The following is a 22,700-nucleotide window of genomic DNA, read 5'->3' on the forward strand; positions in this document are numbered from 1 at the left end:
CTCTCTGAGTGAGACAATCACACCCTATTTAATGAAGAATGCTTTGTCATGTGTTGAGAGAGCAGTGTATTTCATGGCAAGAAGAATTTCCACCTGTAAAGGAAGTTAATCAGAGTGAATCATGCAGCAGAGCCAGTGTATGGCACAGCACAAAGGGTTAAGAACCAAACTGCTGTGAGCCCACACCATGCTTTCACAGTCCACTGTAGTAAGGCACTTTGAAACTCCTATGAAGTCAGGGCGTTAGAAAAGAGATCCATGCAAGTTAGGTTACTAGGGACCCATAACAACATCTGAACTTCGTGAGAGAAGTACACCGAATGTGAACAGTAGGGACAGGACCAAGAAGGACTATGCCAAAAGCGGAAATCACATTTATACAGCACAAAGGTTTATGTTTCTTTGTATCCATATACACAAAATAAAGCCACCAATCTCTGGAAACCTCATGTAAGCAAGAGACAGACACTTTTGCTGCATTTGTATGGTGCAAACATAGTACTTACCAGTATAGTGACTCACACATTAAATGCTAGCTTCAAAGTCAAGCCTGTTAAAACTAGGGAAAACAAGGACTAACTGTTGGTTCAATTCCTGTGCCTCCCATTTTCAGAATACAGGCCACCAACTGAACTGTTCAACTACCTCAGGCTACGACATAGTGGAAAGAAGGTTAGCAAAATACTGTACCAGATTAAGGATTCGGCAAACGCTACACATGACTCCATAGGAACTGTCACTCCCCAACCAGAAACACAAAGTTTGGCCAGCGTGGATTCTAAAGACTAGTTTTATGAGGGGATTTGGGGATTACTTCAAAGTGAAAAAGTTGCACAGATTGAGGTGTTGAAATTCAGTTCTGCGTGTGAAACTCAGGTTAAAGAAGAGCAGGACTGTATGCTTCAAGCCCCAACACGCACTGCTGTGACAAACTACCATTCCACAGGTCATTCATCAGGATCGCTGCGTGCATCACAGCATGCTGTTGCATTCCACTGCAACAAAGGCCACTCAAAGGTGAGGGGGGATTGTCTATGACACTTTATCAAATCTGTGGAAGAGAAAGCCAGATACATTCTACCTGTTGATATAAGATGTATAAGATATCCACATGCTGGACAGGGAATCAGGAAAATGGTGCTGATAGCAGATGGAAAAAAGGAAAGTTCTTAGTCAAAACTACTATAATAGATCTAGAACTGTTTAGTTTGGAGAGACAGCTCCCAAGCTAAAACAATCACCTAAATGAGGACAGATGTCAATTTGCAGTGGGAATAGTTCAGTTTCAAAAGCAAAGAAATTGAGCAGTTTGCAGCAGTGGCTCACAGGCCAAAAGAGCTCAGCAATCCTCCAACCACCAGCAGACATGTTCCCCATCAAAGAACAGCGATGCTATAGCCAAATTAGACCAAACGCTGTGTGATCCAAATGTTGTTTTGCAAAAGGTAATTTCACTCCTCCTTGGATGTCCAGCAGCTCAGTGGACTAGTGAAGTACATAGCCCTCTAAAACTCTGTTATGAGAAATCAAAGAGCAGAGGACCAAAACATGTCTGAAATTTTCTCCAGAGCAGCGGTGGAAAAAGTAAAAATGAAAATTTAATTTCTGTTGTCACTGAAAGTGAAAAAGATTTGGAAGTCAACACCACTGAACAGTGGGATGGAAAGGAGTACTTTCCTGCCAGGGACTGACCAAATGAAGTGGAACTGCATTGTGCTTTTTTCTTCCAGGTGCCAGTTGGAAAGGACTGGCACCCAGCGCAGCCTTGCGATGCCAGCAGCAAGACTGCTCTGCTGCAGTCTGACACGGTGTTCTGCTGAAGTTGTTAATCCCTTGAGTGCAAGGAAAAAACTCTTCCTTCCTGAAGGTACAGCGATGAGATCACCACAAAGTTCCCCTTAGAGAAATAAGGGATACCCCGAGTTCCAAAGTGACAAGGATGACAAGACACACAAGGTTAAGTTCACACTCTATAGGGGTATCTGGATTTTTTTTTTTGTCCTTGCACTGATGGGATTTATACCGCTTCACCCATCTGCTTCTGATACTCACTGCAACACGAGGAAATAAAAGCTGAGTACAACGATGCTGCAATATTTAAAAGACTCAGAGAGATATTTCCTGTCAAAGCCTTAAGGCCACCTAAATATCGCTGTTGTCAGTGGTTTTTCCTGATGCTTTCATGCAGCTTTGAGACGGAAGGCCTAAAACAAATCACTGCACACACATGCAGTTACCAGGCAGCCACCACACACGTACACACCGCACTGCCAGCAGCACTGCAGGACTCGCTGTGCTGCAGACAGCACAGGAGACAAGCACTTCAAACACAAAGCCTGGATTACGGATTTCACCTTCACAGACAACCAGATCTAAGTTTCTCTGCACCGCTCCATCACAAACACTTGGGATCACCCGGATTCCTGTCCTCCTCGGTGCAGGCGATGCAGCCGTCCTCTCAGCATCCATTCCAGACGACAGCGGCGCGTTTTTCCGCCGAGGTACCGCCGCACAATCCGGGCCTCCAGGTCTGCCTCCTCTGCCTGCGGTTTAGAGCGGAACCATTTTACGTACCTACGAGCACGCTTGAAGAAAACGTTCAGCCGTTCCTTACCGGAGCCTTCAGCAGCAGAGAGAGCACGAAAAGCGGGCAGCGGCGTGCAACGCAACGGATTAAAGCACCGGATGGGCGCCGCGCCCCGGTGGGCAAAGCCCGGCTGCCGCCCACCGCCGCGGCGCGGTTCCCACCCGCACGGCCCGCAGCGCGGGAGCGCGCACACCGAGCGCGCGCGTCACGCGGCCCAGCGGAAACGGCGGCGGCAGCGCGCGCGATGGCTCCCTCGTCACGTGACGCGGCGGCCCAACCGGCGGCCAACGGCGCGGCCCCACCCTGCGGGGGGAGCGGCGGCTGCGGGCGGCGGCGAGGCGCGACCGCGGCGGGGACAAAGCGGGGCCGCGGGGCCGGGCGGGGCGCCCCGGAGGGCGCGGCGTCGCGGATGGCGCTGTCGTTCCGGGCCGGGCGGTGACCAGTGCGGGGAGCGGGGGGGGGGGGAGGGTTGGGGAAAAGCTTCGAGGGCGCACGCGGAGCGCGGCCCGGCCGCCGTCAGCCGCCATGTCCTGCGCTAATTACAGCAGCTTGAACCGGGCGCAGCTCACCTTCGAGTACCTGCACACCAACTCGTGAGTACCGGGCTGCGGGGTGGGGCCGGGCCGGAGCTTCGGGCAGGTAAGTGGGGCTGCGGCCCGGCCTCGCGCCTCAGAGCGCCCTCCGGCATCCGGCCGCCCCCTCGAGGAGCGGCGCCGCAGTGCGGGGCGGTGCGGGGTGCCGAGCGGGGCTGCGGCGGATGGGAGCGCAGGGAGCAGCGCGGGGCGGATCTGCGTGTGCAGCGCTGCGTGTGCAGCCCTCCGGAACTCCGGAAGCCCCGCGTCTCGCCCGCCTGCCATCCCTGCCTGCCATCTCGTTTGGGCCGTGCCTGGATGCTTTGTGCCATTTGTTTCAAGCAGAAGCACGGGATTCTTCGAATTGCCTTTTTACACACACACACACACACATATATATATATATATATATATTATATATATATATTTATATATATATATATATATATAATATATCTATCTATCTATATCTATATATAATATATTATATATAGATAGATAGATAGATATTATATATATATATCTATATATAATAGATATATTATATATATTATATATAGATATATATATAGATATATAATATATATTATATATAGATATATATAGATATATATATAGATATATATAGATATATATAGATATATATACCTATTTTTTATTTTAAACCGTGGAATCCACCCGAAGAAAGCTAGAGTTTCACCTGCTTTATGAGTGGTTCATTCAGCACGCACATCTAGAACATGGTAAGTGCCAACAGGGATGGTGCTATGCACCCGCCGCAGCCCTGCCTGTGGGAATCAGGCGTTGCCGTGCCACAGATGGAAGAGTTGAAGCAGAGCTTGCTCTGGCTGAGCTGCCCTGGAGGAACATCACAAGCAACATTTGGCGTCTCTTGATCATCTTGTTTCCAACCATTCTGTGGAAGAGTTGATGTTACCATCAATAGAAGAAGAAATCAAGTATCTTTTTGCTCCCGGTTTTCAGTGTGTGAAGACGAGCTTAGAAGGAGGGACATCAGTGGTCTGCAGCTGTCTGAAGATTTCTAACTGTGTTCAATTTGAAGTAGATCCAACAGCATTTGTGTTGGTAATATAAGATACAGCTCCAGGAGCAACTACTCAGACAATCACCACTACGTGTGCCAAGAATATCAGTTTCTTCTCACTATCAGAAAAGCATGGGTTCTGCATAAAAGAAGGACAGGAGCAGCCTAATGTCACCCTGGGTCCATGTCCAGTGGCTTTGGTCTTGTTTGGCCTGTTGCAGTCACACATGAAGTCTGGTGCTTGATGGACGATACTGAGTCGTGTTCCTGGACTTGAGAAGCTCTCGTATCCAGTTGTGGAAAACAAAAGTTCTTCTGTATTAGGAAACCCAAGTTCAATCACGAGTTAACTCCTACTATGCAACACTGTTAGATAGTGGAGATCACTCAGTGGCTTGGATTTGCCATGGATTCTGGCCATGTTTGTAAGAAGACAAAGTCTGCTCAGAAGACCAGTGGTAGTGTTGCTGCCCCAAAGTATCCCAAGTTATTCCGTATTCCATAAACTATAGTTTCTGATCTGCTTTTGCTGTTGATCTACTTGTATGCTGCATAGCTGCTTGCTAGGAGTTGGAGGGTAATGTGTATGAATAAGCCAAAGTCAGGGCTTTTCATCCACCGTGAGGAAAGAGCCTTCTGAGGTTATGGGAATCGGTGTATAAGCTGGACTCTTCCCTAAGGGCAACAATGGAAAAGCCAAAACCCATACAGCAAGTAAGCAACTTCTCCCTCTTCCCAGTAATAATAATAAAAACTGAACAGCCACCACCAATGACAAAATCAATGAGCGAAAAGCTGAAGAGGATTTTTGGTAGTGGAGACTCTTGTCTTTCAGGCTGTTTTTGCTGTCTGGGGAAAACCATGCCATCTCAGTGAAATACTACTTCAGAGCATGTGGGTTTTTTTGTTTGTTTATTGTTGTTTCTTGTCTCTGCTTCAGAAAGGTAATACATCTAACAGTATGTTTTGAAGCAAGTTTATTTGGTCCCTGAACTTGAGGACTTGGAGCCAATTGTGCTGCCATGCTTGGTGGCAGACTATGCACCGTGTACCTGAATCACTTCAGTTGCAAAGTGTGTATGTCTTTTTCAGCAACTTCTAATACTTTCCTAAGTGCTTCTCGAAAGCTTGTATAGTTGAGCTATGTGAAAGTTCTTGTGGACCCAGTAAGAAAAGCTTCAGTATGTAAGCACGTGGAAATGCGTAACATTGCCCTTATGGTGACTTCCCAAAGCCACCTGGCTGCCTTCACAACGACTGGGATTTTTTCCTTGTAAAGTAGATGCTGCTGTTTTAAGATGCTTCTAAAACATTCACTGGGATGAAAACAACATACATCTCAGCCCAGCCAAGTTATTTGGTATTTCTTGAATGTTTGTACAGCATAACAGAAGGAGTTTAAGACCTGAGCGGCAGAGAATGTCTTTGAGCAGTGTTGCGTAATTGGAGTTAACTTTTGACTGAACTTGAGTTTTATTTCTGTAACCAGAAATGCCCCTTTGAATTCTGCTCAAGTGGAAGAAGTTTACTTAGATGGGAAGACTTCAGCATAACTGACCAGTGGATATGAGGAATACAAGTAATAGATAAGCATCTCTTTGTACCTCAAACCCTCCCGTTTCTTCTTGTGGATATTTTCTTTTCTGGCCTGAAGCAGTGCAGTAGTGAGAGGATAGCTTCTCAGGTGTTCCTGACCCAGATGCAAGACTTCCAGCTTAAGTGTTTTCCCAGATGTGACCTCCTTTGGAACAAACTTACTCTTCTGTCTTTTGTTAGTAATTAGGTTCTTGCATTCAGTTGATCCATGTCAGGTTTGGCCTCCAGCACGGAGCTGTCTTGAATAAATGGTAGAAGTTGGAGAGTGGTTCCAGGTCAATCAACTTACAGTGAGTTGTCACTGAGACTGCGGATTTTAGTAATGCTTTCTCCCTGACTTCTCATGTTTCATTTAATCAACATATATTTCTAGTGCTCTGAATCAATAGTGGTTGTATTTCTGGCTTTGAATTAGGTTAGTGTAGCCACTGATGATGACGTTCTAGGCAGTACTTAAGTGTTTCCAGGTTATGTGTGAGCTCTGATAGACTACTTTGGCAACAGCTTGGCTTCTGGTGGTGAAAGTTATGTTGCAAGCAATATAATCCTGCAGGTTTTTTTTTTTTTTTTTTTTTTTTTGCATGGAGCAAGGAGAAGGTTGTCACCAGTGGATAATGACAGCTGTTAAGTACTGCAGACACGTTTGATTGTAAGATGATATCGTGGGGTGTTTTTTTTTTTAGGTTGAGTGCTTCATGTGACTTAATTAGATACTGACAAGATTATCTGGGACATTTTGAAAGTCTTAGTGATTAATGTACTTAATACTAGATATTTATAGTATATATAATTTTTTTTATTAGTGATAAACAGCTCAAATTGATTTCACTTGCTTGTTGCAAGATATCACTTTGTCCATATGCCTGCTAGAGATTCAGGTTTTGATAGGTGTTCAAGTTAGGTATGGTGTCAGGCTATCAAGAAATACTATTTTCTCTTGCCTTTCTTAACTGCAGTTACTTTTTCAGCTATCTTGTTCCAATATCTGTCTTTGGAATCTCTATTTGCATCTTTTCCTTAATTTAAAATACTCTTGAAATTGTAGAGGGAAAGCTGCTGATGAAGCATAGTTACTAGTTCTGAAGTACCCACTTTGTTGTGTTTTGTTGTTTTCTGACATGGGTTAATTTCTAAATAAAGTGGGTTGTTGGATGCTGATTTATAAAGTTGAATAGATTCCTAAATGATGGGAACACTTGAAATGTGTGCACAGGAAATCCTATTTAAAGAAAAGAATAGCAGGTCTGAGCTTCTGATAAGGCCTTCTGGTCAGTCAGGTGGTCTTCAGAATCCCATTTCCATTCTATCTCTGGTTTCCTTGGGAGTTTGCAGAGAAGGAAAACTCTGCTCTCTTTCTAGTGATAGCTTGGAAGGCTGCTGTTTTTAACCTCAGCTATGTTGATGAACTACAGTTCACGATGCTGAAGATAAATACGAAGGATTGTTTTGTAATTATTGGCATTCTAGTTGGCTATATATTTTTTGTGCGGGAAGTGCCTTTGCATCTGTTCTTCTAAAACTGCAAATCTGAACTAAGTGTGACTTCGGTCTTTCTCTGTAGAAGTGACAGCAAGTTGTATGTGTAGAGGTTTCATGCAAAGTGAAATACAAAGCTAAAAATATCTTCTGAAGACTCCGTCTCTTCATCAGCCATCCTAGAGAAGCAATTAACCAACCTTATTGGGTTGGTTAAATTACCTGATTCAGTAAGAGAAATTGTTTCTCCTGTCCTGTGGCTGAAGTTAAATGCTGGGGTGGATACGGATCATCTACCTTTGAAATAACTGTTGGATTGCGAAGATATAGCAAGAAGTTGGTTCTCCAATGTTTGAGACAATCTATTGGAATGGTTCTATGGGATCTTTTGAGATGTCCTCAACATATATCATCTGTCAAGGTTAAGGCACATAACTACTCCCTTTCAAGTACGTTCTGCATACAAAATGTCGCAGTTAGGAGTCTGGAAACGAAACATAGCTTTTTGTGCTAGTAACATCTGGCTGCATGACTTTAATGCTGAGTTTGTAAGGGTGCACAACAGTGGAAGGAGACGGCATTCTGGTCTGTGAGTGGCTGCATCTGTTGGAAGTCTCCCATGATCTGGAAACTTCTTCATGTCAGAAATAAGTTCCACAATATCAGTACATGTATGGTGAAGGCAAACCTTATGCATAAACATTACTCTGTCCATGTTTTTCAGGTAGATGGGATTTAGGTGTCATGAAGAGACTTGGCAGTGTGGTGAATAATGGAGAATTTACATGAATTACTGGGTAGTTCATGGACTTCAAGTCAGTAGTTCTTCATTATGTCCATGAGACTCATGTTTATGATGCAGTGTTTTTCAGATTGTAGAGAGCTGGAGGTCTTCTGAATCAGATCCTCTACTGAGCAGTTTTTCTGCTCCAGCAGATAGTAAAACATGTTTGTAATCTTCATCCATAGCTAGTGTTGGTACTGTAGAGCTATGACTTGATTTGTTTAGAGTGTTTGAGATTTTTGTTTAAATAAAGATCTCTCTTTCTCAGTGTTAGTGTAACCCTGGTGATTCTGTGCTTTATTGCAGAACTACCCATGAGTTCTTGTTTGGTGCCCTTGCTGAACTTGTAGATAATGCCAGGTGCGTATCTGACACTGCCTAATTCCCAAGGTGTAAATAATTCGGTAAATAATTTAGTTAGCTGGACTCTTTAGGGGACATTAGGCAATCTTAACTTCTAGCAGACTTTAAGAGAAATAAAAATAAAAATAGTTCATTATATCTTAGTATGAATGTTTATGTTGGTTCTCTTATACTGGCATATCTGCCTTGTGGGGGGAAAAAAAAAAACAACAGTATTATTCCTAGCAAGACAAATTTTAATGAATCATGGCGTAACTCAGTTCAGAAGGGAAATGGTTAGAAGACTTTTTGAATGAAATGGATTTAATGAAAAAAATAAGTTATCTTTTTTGCTTAAAGAAATTGATGAAATATGAGTGGAATCGGGACTATTTGATACTTGGATAATCTTTGGTTCCTAGTATCCAGAATAGTGATAGAATGAAAACGAACCAGAATTGGGATGTTGAAAACAGAGCAAGAACAAGTAGAGCAACTGTGATTCTTTAGAGACCTGATATTTGGAAAAAGCAGATCTTAGACCACATTTCTCATATTGCAGCCTATAGTTACATCCCAAGCCTTGCATGCTTATCCTTTCGGCTTCACCAAATGTGATATGGCATGGTGGAAATGTTTTGAGATTATGTCCTATCAAGTGTGAATTGTCACACCTTACTGCTAGCAATGTAAGGAGCTGGAAATGAAATATTTCTGTGTGTAGGAAGCTAGCCAGGACTCTGTGCCTGTTTGTTAAGTGCATTTCAGCTCTCAGGTCAGCAGCTGTTGCACTTCTTTGCTTTTGCTACAATTTCATTAAATGTAGCTCTTTCAGACTGATGGACTTTTTTCTTTTCAAAACTTGATTCCTCCTCTGGCAGAAGATAGACTGTAAATTGTTACCCTTCTGTGAAAGGTAGTTTTACTTGGAGATACAAAGAGAATGCAAAGTGGCTTTGGCATTTAGGAAGTGGCCATTTATTGCTGCACTCTTGATCAGCAAATGCTGTGCTCGTAAAAATCTACACGGCTGTCTGGTACATGGCTTGTCCTTCACAATCCTGTTGCCACTGCTGAAATGCACCACCCACGACCTCACTGTCCTCACATCCATTGTTTGGTCTTCATAAACATCCAGCAAGCACTGATGAGTGTCAGTGGGTGCCGTTTTTTCCTCATGGAAGAATTCAATTCCACACCTTTGCTTCAAACGCACCTCCATGTCAGATGCCATTTTGTCAGACTGACCCTCTGCTGCCATCTGTCACACAGCAACAACATGTAACAGGATATTGGTGGGAAGATTCAACCTCTACTGCAATACCACCAATATCCACCTCTGACACTGTGGGCTGACATCATAAAATAGGAGGCATTTCTTTTGGAGCAAATCTTGTATTTACATTGAGTTTTACGTGGAAGTTAATAAATTTTTCATAGAAAAATGTAAGTGGTCTGGAAGAGGAGAGAGCTTAGAAGTGTGCACTTTTTTTGTTTCCTTACTACGACTTCTATTTAAAGTCAGTGATACTATAACTAAGTTTCATTACGTGCAGTTACAACGTTTTGTGTTTGAGCATGGGTTCAAATAGACAAAAAGCAGAACAGAGTGATTTTAACTTGTCAGTACTGGGTGCTGGGCCTTCGTGCACTTTGATGTGTGCAGTCAGTTCACTTTTGAAATAATTGCATGTGCCTGGCTTTAGCTTCATTTCCAGTTGACATTTGAATACTGACTAGGTTTTTGTTGCTTTATAGAGATGCGGATGCCACAAGAATAGACATTTATACTGGTAAGTCACTCCTACTTCTTCCTTGCATGCTGTCAGTCAAGTCAGAAGTTAAAACTTGGGTTTTGGCTACAAATGTGCATTGTAAGAGTGAATGTATTTGTGTCCATTTCTGCTTATCCTGTGCTTTTGCGTCTTCAAAAAACAGTGCCTTTACAAGCAGCTTGTGCAAGATCAGTTTTCAGCTGAGGTCAGATAACACCGAAGTGAGTTGTTTGTACTGGGTGTTTAAGAAATGTGCTTTTACAGTGCACTGTTGTAGCATGTATTTATATGCAAGTTAAAGAGCAGGAGAAATTAGTCACTTTGTTATAAAAACGTGGTGCCCTTTTTTAGAGCATAGCTGTATCGTGTTTATTGTATTACTTCTCTCATGAACACTGTTTAACTTGAGCAGATCTTCCATTTTATGAAACTTTTGAATTTGTGTGTGGGAGTATTAAATAACTCTTTTGTAGAGCGCCAAGAAAACCTGCGAGGTGGATTCATGCTGTGTTTTTTGGATGATGGGGCAGGAATGGATTCAAGTAAGTGATAGCAATTTATATTTGTGTTTTCAAGCTGAGATTTCATGTTATGGCTTAAGCTGAATTAACAGCTTGTCATTATTGAAGGGGTAGTTCCATTCTTGGATACGTGTTTCTGCCTCTGCACTGGCCCTCTCTCACTGTGTCAAACTCTTCGCCTCCTCAGTTTGCAGAAAACATAAGAAAACTGTTGTGCTGCATTATAGAAATGAGTGAGCTTTGCCTTTGGATTTCCAGCACACAAAGGATGGCTTTGGGGTTAGAAGGAGAGTAGTACAGCCAGGAAAAGGAAAAGGTGATGAGCCTACTTCCATCGGAGGCCTACTTCCATCAGGGGCTGCCAAGCAATTCGTTTCTCATCTGTAATAACAAAAGATTGCAACCTTTAACTTTGTAAACATTGTGCTATTGTTTCATCACTGTGATAGAGATAAATAGAAAATCCTTGGATTATGAGAAGAATGTAGCGAAGTCTGGCTCATCATGAGATCTAACGTAAATCAGTGTTGGGTTTAGCAGGAGTAATTTCTTCTTGCTTTGCTATAGCATCAGCAAACAGCATTGCCAATTCACACTACCTTATTTGCATCTTGAGGATCCTGCTTTGAGGAGCTCTGCTTGCCGACGTTTTTACATACAATTAATCTAAGAAGTTATCTCTAATTGTATTCTTAAAGACTTCTTTGCTTCAGTCACTTAACTTGCTTTTCATACCACTTCTTGTTCCTTAAACTGTATTTTTGAAGATTGGAAGCTGAGAAGTGCTTTCATTTTACTGGATGCTGTTAAGTCTAAACTCTTGATCACTTACTTAGATCTTCATTTCTTTAATTGCTACGTATCTAAGGCTTACTATGGTGACGAACAGCATTTAACTGGGATTTGTGGTGGTGCCCCAGACTCCTCCTTCACCTGGTCGCTATGCTCAAGGCTTTGCTCAAGCAGACAAGGAGACACCTAAGGCCTTGCTCGGGGTTGATAACACTGGCTTGCTAGGAAAGATAACGACCACGACCACGTGACTGTCTCAAAGTGAGGAGCTGAAAGAACTGATAGCTGAAAGAACTGACCCAGTTAAGTAGCTGAGGACCAGTTGAGCATGTGCTAAATACCATGAGTTAATTGTCTTACCCCATACACAGCACAAAAAGCAACAAAGGTATGTATGACTGCAATTACCCAAGCTCTGCTTGAAAGCAAGGAAATTGTATAAAAGCGGTTTAAGAGAGGAGGAATTTTGAGGAAGATGCTATCACAGATGAGCTGGGAGGACATCACTGATTTCTGGGACTGGTTTGGCAAGCGGAGCCTCTCTTTCCTCCCATAGAGACAACTGTTGGATGAGCTTCACATGCTTGTTTATACTGAATGATTCCCTAGGAAACTTAGAAACCTAAATAGAGTTGTTCCCCATTTGCAGTTGGGCTCTATTATTCTCAGTACTTGCACATGTACTGCAGACAGTGTAGAACAGAATCATAAAATCTTTTAAGATTGGGAAAGAGCTCTAAGATATCTGGTCTAACTGTCCACCTGCTACCAACATTGCCTACTAAGCCCTAAAACCCATCTAGTTCCAAGTTCCAATCTCTACAGTGGACAGGGGCACCTCCCACCATACCAGTGTGCTCAGAGCCCCATCCAGCTTATCTTGAATGCCTCCAAGGGATGCAGCATCCACAGCTCGTTTGGGCAACCTGTGCTATGGCCTCACTGCCTGCATAACACAGAATTTCTGACACCTAATCTGCTGGCATGTCATTCATAAGGGTTTTCTGTCCCAGAAACAGCAGTCAGGACTTAAACAACTCCATCTCCCATTTTTATACCTCAGGTGTTTGATATTTCTTATTAGGAATTGTTTTTTAAATTGGCCCTTATTCTTTTTCTGGAGTTTTAAAGCTCAATCTGCCATGCTCAGGGTGTTCTTTCAAATTGTTTCTTGTCTTTTCTGTTTGGCATAGCTCATATCAGTGCTCTTTTTGTTGCCAGGGAGTTTGTTTTTTACATCTAGCAACTCTGAGACATGACGAGACAAAAACAGTATGTCTAAAATGGTTGTAAGTGAAACTCCCTCTAGAGCCTTAATTCAAGAAGTGTGGAAGAGTTTTCATTTGTACTTTCTTTGTTGGGAGGAGGATAAGGGTTGAATATCTCCCAAAGGTCTGGAGCAGAGAGAAATGTCTTTGCCCTTCAGGACTTCCCTCTTCAGGGCATCACTGATGTTCCTCTGCCCAAGAGAAATTGTATTTTCAGAGTGCTTTTAAATCTCCTATGCTGAATGATAAACCATATGTTCACCTTTTCTGAACAAGGAAATGCCTCAGATAATTACTCTTTTCCTTTTTTAGGCTTCTAAAATATTTCTTAAAAGCAGTTGTTGATAAAAGTTTTTTTTTTTTTGCATTGCAAAAAGGGGCTCGTAATGTGCTCTTAGAATATCTCATGTACATCAGTCTGACTTGGTTTTAAAACTAACACAATAAAAAATAAAATCCAGACCTCCAAATATGAGAGAACCTTCTAACGTTTGCTTTCATTGGCATGAAAGTACCATCGTAGGCTGGAAAAAGGAAAGAGGTTCTGTAATCCTTTCAGAGTGTGCATTTGAAACATCCCGTAGACCTTTGTGAATGTACTGAATAGAGGTAGCAAGGTTGTTGCGAAGTTGTTCTCTCATATTTTTGCCTTGTCATTTGTTGCTTTAAATCTGAATGCCATTTACATGGATAATAGCATTCTAACATACAGATTGGTCGTTTCTCATTAAACCAATGAGCCTCATTGCCAGTGCTAGTGAACCTGGGTATGTTCAAACCCAGCCTGACCATTGGCTGCAGCTCTTTGTAGTTGTGGCTTGTATACGCATTGAGGATGTAATTGCTGTTAGTTTTCCTGTTTAAACTATTCTTCCTGTTAAGGCACTTCATGTTCCCTTGTATCTGGAATTGCATTTTGTTTCTCCCTGTAAATTCTATGGTGAACTGATTGATTGCTATCTTTGGGGAAAGGGAGGACAATTCTTCTGTCCTACAGATGATATTAAAAGACTTTGTACCTTAAACAATGGAAAGGCTTGAACTAAAAATGACAGCCCCTCTCATCTGTAAAGCTGTCATATCCTTTAGTTTTGTCCTATGCCATTAAAATACTCTGACTTCATGCAGTAGTTGCAAAAACTAGCTTTTGGCATAGCAGTGCGTTAATTGGTCATAGTGTTCTGTTCAAATTCGTAAAGAGGAAGTAATTCTTTTATTCTGAACTCAAAAGTTTTTTGTATGGTGACTTATGCTAGTGTGAGGGGCACTGGGTCTGTGGTGTTAGCGATAGCCTCGGAGCTGCAGTGTCCCAGGGTTGGGTTTTGGTTTACAAGTGCAGTGGTAACTGTGGTTGACACAACAGATGATCTTGTTGACATTTTTTAGTCAAAAGAAAAGATCTTTGTGCAGTTAAGATGGGGGCACTGGTCTGATATGAAATTTAGAACTCTTTTTATCAGTGTAATTGCATCTGTACAACACTTGTAATAATAATGGGCAGTACCATTGATCAGGGCTGGATAGCAGAACTTCAGGGTGAGACCTTGGCTTCGGCTTGAGGCCTCTTCCATATGACAATCTCTGTTCTACTTAAATAAACATATTCACATCAAGAAGGTGTACCCAAGTCTTTGTATTAAAACCAACCTTGGATTTGCTCTGTCTCTCATTGCAGGTGAAGCTGCCAGCGTTATTCAGTTTGGTAAATCAGCCAAGCGATCGCCGGAGTCAACTCAAATTGGGCAGTATGGGAACGGCTTGAAATCGTGGGTATTAATCACAGCCAGTCTCCTGAGGTTGTGGAGATTAGAGCTGAGATAATCAATGTTTTGTTGCGGTTTGTTTTGCTTAGAGATGCTTCTTTTATCAGAGAAAACGCATGCAGATGAAATCTAAATAAAGATACCGTGTTTTGGTATGCAGGAACACTTTGGATGTGTACTGCAGCAGGGAGGTCTGCTCTGAGATGATTGCAGTGTTTTGTTGTCATGTTGTGATACAGGGTATGGATCAGAGCTGGAAAAAGTAGTGAAAAACAGCAACAGAAAAAACCTTTATGTGCCTATGTCAGACAAATAGTGAAATTGAAGCAAAAATAATGCTGCAGCCTCTTGCTAGGAAATTTGGCTAGTGCAATCAGATAGAGTTGTACTGCACAGTATGAGGTTTGGAAAGCTCCATTATACTTCAGCTTTAAACCGTGAGTAGTATGAGAGGAAAGAGTTTAGAAAGCTCGAGTTCTTTTTGTGAAGATGTCCAGATCCATTTAGATGCTTTTTTGGAAGGAATGATACATTTAGAAAGAGAGGGCTGTTGTTATTTTTAAGCCATTTTTTGTTATCTGCTTTTGGAGTCTCATAATTGAGCAGAATGGAAACAAACTGATAACTTGGTCTGCTTTTTAAAGCATTTGCATAAATTCTGCTAGTTTGCTAAAAAGTGGTGATCATCACTTGTAGCGTGGTGCCTGAAATCTTTCCCCAGGGGTTCCATGCGGATTGGGAAAGACTTTATCCTGTTCACAAAGAAAAATAACACCATGACTTGTCTCCTCTTGTCCCGGACATTTCATGAGGAAGAAGGCATTGATGAGGTTTGTACATAATGAAGTAACACGAGGAATGCTGAAATCAGCATGGTTCTACCTATTAAAAATTTGTATGCCTTTAGTTCAGATGTTCTTTATCTGAATTCCTAACATAGAAGTATTTCTGTGCTCAAGTATGGCCAACAATGAAAAGTTTTTATTTTGCACTACACTATGTCAAGAAGTATTTTTCATTGTGATATCTGAGGGAGCTGCACAAAGAAGCCATTGATGGAGCAGCGGGCAGCCAGCAGTGGTGTGTGCAGCTGCCATAGTGCCACTGGAGCCAGGAGTTTTGGCATGAGCTTAATTCTTATACAAGGAAGGGACATGCCCCATCCCTTCAGGCATTCAAGGCCAGGCTGGATGTGGCTCTGGGCAGCCTGGTCTGGTAGTTGGCAACCCTGCACATAGCAGGGGAGTTAGAACTGGATGATCATTGTGGTCCTTTTCAACCCAGGCCATTCTATGGTTCTGTGATTCTCTGTACTTGGTATACATCTGCAGTCTATAATTCTATCTGTGCTTCTGTTCTAAACAATAGAAAACTGACAACCTTTCTAGAATCATATGAAAACAATTAGAAAAGGCAAATCAGAATAAACAAAGAATACTTAAGCTCAAGGGAGGTGTTAAGCACAGAGGTTGATTTTATTTTATTTTCTTAAGAATGAAAGCTCATGGTTTTTTAGTGTTATATATGGTATAAATCATTGCCAGATGAAAGAAGCCATGGGTTGTGTTGATGTTGAGCAGCCAAAACTTCACAGGTTGCTTTGGAGCTGTTTGCTCCAAGACTAAATGTTGTAGGACAATAACTTGGGAGGCTGAAAAAGAGAGATCCTTGAGCATTTGGCAGTTAAACAAAGCACTGCAAAGTTAAGAAGAGCTCCTGCACTAACTCTTGGCCTGCAGAAAGGGCTGATCCACATAAGTGGCATAGAGGGGGTGAGTCTGGATTGCTCCTGATACAGTGCTGTTTGCAGGTCATTGTTCCACTGCCCACCTGGAACGTGTGGAACCGAGAGCCTGTGAGTGACAACATGGAGAAGTTTGCTATTGAGACAGAGCTAATTTACAAGTATTCCCCGTTCAAATCAGAACAGCAAGTGATGGAGCAGTTTAATAAGATTCGTGGTGAGAAAGGTGTGTATGTATGGTGCTGGTCATGGGCAAGGTAGTTTGGAGTTTGGGTTGGATTTGTCTGATCAACTTGTTACTTGCTTAGGCACCCTGGTGATCATCTTTAACCTCAAACTGATGGACAACGGGGAGCCAGAGCTGGATGTGATTTCTGACCCTCGAGACATTCAGATGGCAGAAATTCCCCCAGAGGGAACGTAAGTGTGGCTGACATCACAAGCCCCTGGATTTTGATCCAATCTTTTGACTGTATACTGTGTGCGTATGGTTTTCTTAAAAGCAGCTTTTTCTGTGATGAGCAGTTCTTAGCAGTTTGGAGTTCATGCATACAAATAGCTCACAGACACTATACCTTTGTTTTTGGTCTGAATTTCTGCACTGACTTATCTCAGTCAACGCAGCAAACTCAATAACCTTTAACGTCATGAAGGGAGGATGCCTTGAGCAATGAGTGTAATTTTCTATCGGTATCAGGTTTTTGTCGGAGTGTTGCTGGTCATGAGTCTGATCTCAAACAAATGCTTAGCTTGTGGTTAAATGAACACCAAGAAAATGTGAGTTATTGTGCAGGTCAGCTTCAGTGAGCAGATGATGCTGGTGGATGCAGGCAGTCACTGGACCTTCCTTCAGATGAAGAAAGAGAATGTGCTCAGAGGGCAGCTTAGAGGAGCAGAGGGTGGTGGTGTTTATTCCACATATCAGGGAGGATGAGCTTTCTGGAAGCTTTGTAGCCTGAAAAGGAAAAAATTACCTAAACTACTGTGGTGTTTGAATATATTAGCCTGGTGCTTAGTATACAGGTGCAGCAAAGCTCTTGGGGACCTGTAGGGACCTAATAGGATTCTCAGTTTCCTCAGTGCATGATGGTGAGCTTTCATGATTATCACTGATAGAGGAAGGAGCTGCTGCTTCTGTGTGCTGTTATTTCTGTGTTTGATCAGAGCAGGTTCTGCTGGAGCATACTCCTGATGAACTGAAGGTAAAGTGTACTAACAAGTAGAACACGTGGTGTTAAGTGGTTCAGGTCGTAGGTATGGCCTTTATTATCCAGCTTTATTTAGAACATTTCTTTCAAGCTGCAGTAATATGCACGTAAATGTTTTGCAACAACATGTAAAATACACAACTTGGTACAAAAATCTACAGAACACAAAGGTTGAAAAAAATACCACCTGAATGATAAAATAGAAAAACCTTTTCTTTTACCTCACTCACTTGTTGGAGGTTGTATGTTTGCAGTGTTTTGGAGTAGATGCCTGATATGGCAACACAACAAGGTATTAATCGTGCTGTAGGTGCCTAAAATAATTCACAAGGTAGTGAAAATCAGTGTGAGGAGGTGATTCTGTTGGTCGTTTGGAACCTAGATAGCAATTTCTTGGGAAACAAGAATCTTACAAGTTTTTTTGATGGAGAAACTTGTTCATTTTGTTTGTTTGTGGAGGCTGTATGACAGTGGTATGTCTGGGCTGTTTTTAGCTGGAGAATTGAGAGGCAAAAATGGTAAAGGAAAGGAAAGACCAAAGATGAGCGCTCTGATTAAGGAGTCATTGGTTACTCAGGGGATTAATTGAATGAGTCATCTTTGAAGTATGTGGTCATAATAGGAAGAGTGTCTCCCAGTAGTCCTACAGAACAAACTGCTTAGTTTCTGTACACATCTCTCTTGCAGAAAGCCTGAGCGCCGCTCCTTCCGTGCCTATGCTGCTGTGCTGTACATTGATCCCAGAATGAGAATCTTTATAAATGGACACAAGGTACAAACCAAGAGGCTTTCATGCTGCTTGTACAAGCCAAGGTAAGCATCAGAACCAAAGTCTGCTTACACATGCAGGACCTTCCTTATGAAAAATGGTTTAGCATTTTGCTGTCTGGATGTATCCTACGTAACTCCACATTGGAGCTACAAAAAACAGATCATGAGAGACACAGATGTCACACAGGACAATGTCAGATGCTTTGAATGAGTGCAGACAGATGATGTTAGTTGCTCTGCTTATATTTATTAAGGCTGTAACACCATCAGAAGGCCACCAAATTTGGCAGGCACAGTTTGCCCTTAGTAAGGCCATGTTGGCTGTCACCAATCACCTCTTTATTTTCCATGGGCTTTAGCATGGTTTTCAAGGGGATGTGCTCCAGTGTGTTGCCAGGCACAGAGGTGAGCTGACTGGCTTCCAGTTTCCCTGGTCTTCCATTTTTTTAATAGGACAGGAAAACACCTATGGTACATTCTAGAATTACTACAGAAAGGAAACCACACTGAACACTTTGAAATAGTTATTTTGAAAATTAACTTTTATTGGTGGTTAATCTAGGTTTGAATAGAGATTGGGAAAAACTGTTCCCTGTCTTCCTTTTTAATTCCCTTGAACACGGCACATTTGAAAGTGAGATGAGGTGTGCTGTCAGTTGTCTTAAAAGAGAATAAAAAAGGTGCTAAGGATGAGAGGGGAATAAAGGGAATTGTATTTAGGTCTGTCTGAGACCTGGCCATGATAGCACACACAGGCTGCATTCTAAGGTAGCCCTATGCCTTAATAACACACCACTATTTTGTGCAGTAGAATTTTAACAGTGTGGGCCCACCATCAGCTTCCTGGGTATTTTTACTAGTTGCAGTTAGTTGTCAAGCTGCTGATTAGTGCCCTTTGAACCTGGCAAATTTTCAGCTTACATAAGTCTGCCTCTCAGCTCATACTTACTCAGCTTCTTTAATTAGAATTTGGAAAGTGGTGTCAGAAACCTGAGAAAAGTCAAGTGAGATTGCATCTACTGCTCTCCCCTTCTCAGCCTTTTCACTGTCAAAGGCAGTCAGAATGACTTGCTGCTGTAAATTCTGGTTTGCTCGGTTGATAGAATCTTACACTCTGAATTTCTTTGTTTTACCTGTGTGTGATTGCCATGTGCTGTTTCATCCCATGCCACAGTTCAGAAGAGTAATATGGAAGGAAAGCAAAAGAGGAGAGTTTCTTTAGAGTGTCTAGACTGCATCCTTGTACTCTAATGGCTGCATGGCTGCTGAAACTTCATTGTAGATTTTGAGAGCCCTTCTGGTAGATGGTATGAACAGGTTGTGAAAATTCATTCACTTCCCTTCTGGCACCTACACACAGCTTATTCTCTCTTGAATAGCTCTTTCTTGAGGGACCTGCTAGAGGAAAGCCAGTCAATCAGTCCTTTTTGAGAATGAAGTTTTTCTTTTTACAGCTGTTGGTGATTTGTTTGTTTGCATGTTTCCATGTTTTACTGAAAATTCAGGGTGCTTGTGTCATGGATTTTCCTTTCAGAGTTGAAGCCAGAGCTCATGCATCCCCAGCTAGCTACTGAGTTGTCTGCTGCTTAATGCTACTCCTCTGAACTTGCAAAATGACTCTGATTTGTACAGGAGCATAGGGGGGAAGCATACTGATGTTACAACATTCCTTTGGAGGACAGTTAATGCTGTAGCACTGTGGCCAGGTGTCTTTCTGCTTGAAGTGATCACTTCATGCTCTGCATTGGGCCATTCTGGTCTCAAGATCTGCTAAGGAGGGTTGCCTGCTGAAGGCAGTGAATTATCTCCTGTTTGAAGGCAGTGAATTATCTCCTGTTTGAAGGCAGTGAATTATCTCCTGTTTGAAGGCAGTGAATTATCTCCTGTTTGTAGGCAGTAACTCTGTCTTCATCTCTGAAGGAAGATCATGTGGCAGAACTACTGTAGTCTAGGCCAGATTACTGCTGAGCTTTTCTAGCCAGCAAACAAGCATGTAGCAGGCAGTGATGGTTCTCCTGGCTGACAGCCCAAAGGATGCTGTGCTGAGTGTTCTACGTAAGGCTATTTGCTAATCTCTGCGGGAGAGTCATGATGCCCAAGTGTTAACTTTATTCATATCCTCCTAATTAAAGGCTGCTTAAGTACTGTAATGGAATGGCATTCATCCATCAGTATAGAGACACACCTATCCATTTCTGTTGCTGGATTTTTTAAGAAAACGTGTTATAAACTAGCCATGCTGAGAGCAGGCCATTACTTGATGGTGAGCTAAGAAATGATCCTGATTGTAGTCTTTTTACATCCTTGGTGAGCTTTTGGCCAGGTGTCTTTCTGCTTGAAACGATCACTTCATGCTCTGCACTGGGCCATTCTGGTATCAAGATCTGCTAAGGAGGGTTGCCTGCTGAAGGCAGTGAATTATCTCCTGTTTGTAGGCAGTAACTCTGTCTTCATCTCTGAAGGAAGATCATTTAACAGTGACTTGTCTGCAGGTTAATTGTTTTTATATTACAGAACAAAGAATGGAAATCTGTAATGGTCCTCAGTGTGTTTAAATGCCTTTATTGTGCAAATCTGGGTTTTGCAGCCTTTGTTTTGCTCTCCTTCAAAAATAACAGCTTGTGTTCTGAGCAGGACATCTGTTCTCCTTCTGTCACCTGTCTTTCCTGAATGCTGTCTTTCTGTGGGTTGTATAATCGGCTACCAATGTGGCCCTCCCATTCATGTGGGAGAAAGAGATCCAAGACTGCTGAGGAAGCAGTTTTTCCTTACAAAACAGCTCTGGATATATTCTACCCTTTGCTAGAGTTCGGTGAGACCTCATACAACCTTTCTGGAACCTGTGATGTTCAGGAGTCAGGAGCAAGTTGCTTTTGTGCAGATCTTTCAGCAGCATTTATAGGTGTGATGCCGCAGCACCACCCTCCCTGGAAGCTGCTTTCATCTCTTGAACAGTTACTTCATCTGTTGCCTCCCACAGTCACTGTTTCAACTTGTTTTGCAGCACAGTACATGCAGCTAGAAGTAAGCAGGCTGTTCTGCACGTTAGCTTATATGCCTGCTATTTGAGCAAGCAGTGATCTCAGCAGGCATCAGGTGCTGGTGGCTGCAGTAGCACTGCATGCTGCTTTGTTTGCCTTGGCTGGCTCTGTGATGTGTGTGCTATTATTGTACCATGTGTGAGAGAGATTCCTTCATGAGGACACTCTAGGATGATTATAACGAATATTTTGAAGGCAGGAAAGTGTGGACTTCTTGTCTGTCAGACTTCTCAGTGCATATCAGTTCCCACCACTTGACTGTGAGCTTTCCTGGCCAAAGCCATTTGGCATTGCAAAATAAAGCAAAACGTAATGGTTGGGTGCTTTCTTCTTTCTGGAATTGTTCAGTCTCTGGTACAGTTTATCTGGAACCAAATCTGCGTTCTTTGTTTTGTTTTTGTGCTATTGAACATTCCTGCAGGTGACTGAAGCTGGTGCAGGGAGAAGTGTGGGAAGGTGGGAGTAGAGCTGGGGTGACAGCTTAGTCTGCCTCTCTGGGTTGAAAAGGAGGAGGTGTACCTGGCTTGGTGAAGCAATCTGTCTGTGATCATGCCCAAGTACTTCTCTTAGAATCACAGAATGGCTTGGATTGGAAGCAACCTTAAAGATCATCTCCTTCTAACCTCCCTGCTGTGGGCATGGATGTTTTCCACTAGACCAGGCTGCCCAAAATCCCATCCAGCCTGCCTGAGAACAGTTCCAGAGATGGGGCTGCAGGGGCACTCTGCTGGCTTACATCCAGCTTCTTGTCCACCAGAACCCCCCAAATCCTTCTATGCAAGGTTGCTCTCGAGGGGTTTTTCCTCCTTGTCTGTACACTTACCTGGGGTTGCCCCGACCCAGCTGCAACACTCTGCACTTGGCCTTGTTAAACCCCATTACATTCATGTGGGTCCACTTCTCAAGCTTGTCCAGATCCCTGTGGATGGCACCCCTTCCTTCCATCATGTCAACCACATTGCTTAGTTTATTTCTGTAGCAAACTTACTGAGGTACTCTCAATACCACTGCCTGTGTCACTGATAAAGATGCTGAAAGCACTGGTTGCAGGACAGACCCTAGGGGGACACCCCTTATCACCAGCCTTCACCTGGACATAGAGCTGTTGACCATAACCCTCTTCCTCAAGAGTCATTTGTTGAGATCATTCAGCTTCACCCTGTTCCCTCTCACCCAGGAATGTAAGGCAGAATGTGGATGATGTAATTTAATTATGCCAACATGTTGACAGCAGTTGTGTTTTTCAGAATGGGTTCTGGTTCTTGGCTCCAGGTAGCTTAGATCATCCTCAAGTAGGTTTGAGGAGATTGCACAACCCAGTACCTGACTTTGCCTCTCCTAACGTGGTTATTTGTCATGTTGCACTGTATATGGAAGGTAAAACAAGCCATTGCAACTCAATAACACTTTACAAG

The 22,700-nt window shown here is 42.7% G+C and overlaps 1 protein-coding gene across 2 annotated transcripts in view; it reads left to right on the forward strand.

Annotated features, from left to right (window-relative positions):
- Positions 1-3,024: 3,024 nt before the first annotated feature.
- MORC2 (MORC family CW-type zinc finger 2) overlaps positions 3,025-22,700 on the forward strand; it is a 37,886-nt gene continuing 18,210 nt past the window's right edge. The window contains exons 1-9 of one of the 2 annotated variants that reach the window (XM_031592184.2): positions 3,025-3,180; positions 8,367-8,420; positions 10,161-10,195; positions 10,651-10,719; positions 14,434-14,524; positions 15,243-15,351; positions 16,332-16,491; positions 16,574-16,685; positions 18,161-18,286. In XM_031592184.2, the coding sequence (XP_031448044.2) occupies positions 3,113-3,180; positions 8,367-8,420; positions 10,161-10,195; positions 10,651-10,719; positions 14,434-14,524; positions 15,243-15,351; positions 16,332-16,491; positions 16,574-16,685; positions 18,161-18,286 (824 nt within the window). In that variant the 5' untranslated portion in view covers positions 3,025-3,112. The remainder of the gene's footprint in view (positions 3,181-8,366; positions 8,421-10,160; positions 10,196-10,650; positions 10,720-14,433; positions 14,525-15,242; positions 15,352-16,331; positions 16,492-16,573; positions 16,686-18,160; positions 18,287-22,700) is intronic. The other variant, XM_031592186.2, reaches the window with a different exon arrangement.

This window comes from Phasianus colchicus, chromosome 18 (genome assembly GCF_987193195.1).
Source record: "Phasianus colchicus chromosome 18, bPhaCol1.hap1.1, whole genome shotgun sequence".
Lineage (NCBI taxonomy): Eukaryota > Metazoa > Chordata > Aves > Galliformes > Phasianidae > Phasianus > Phasianus colchicus.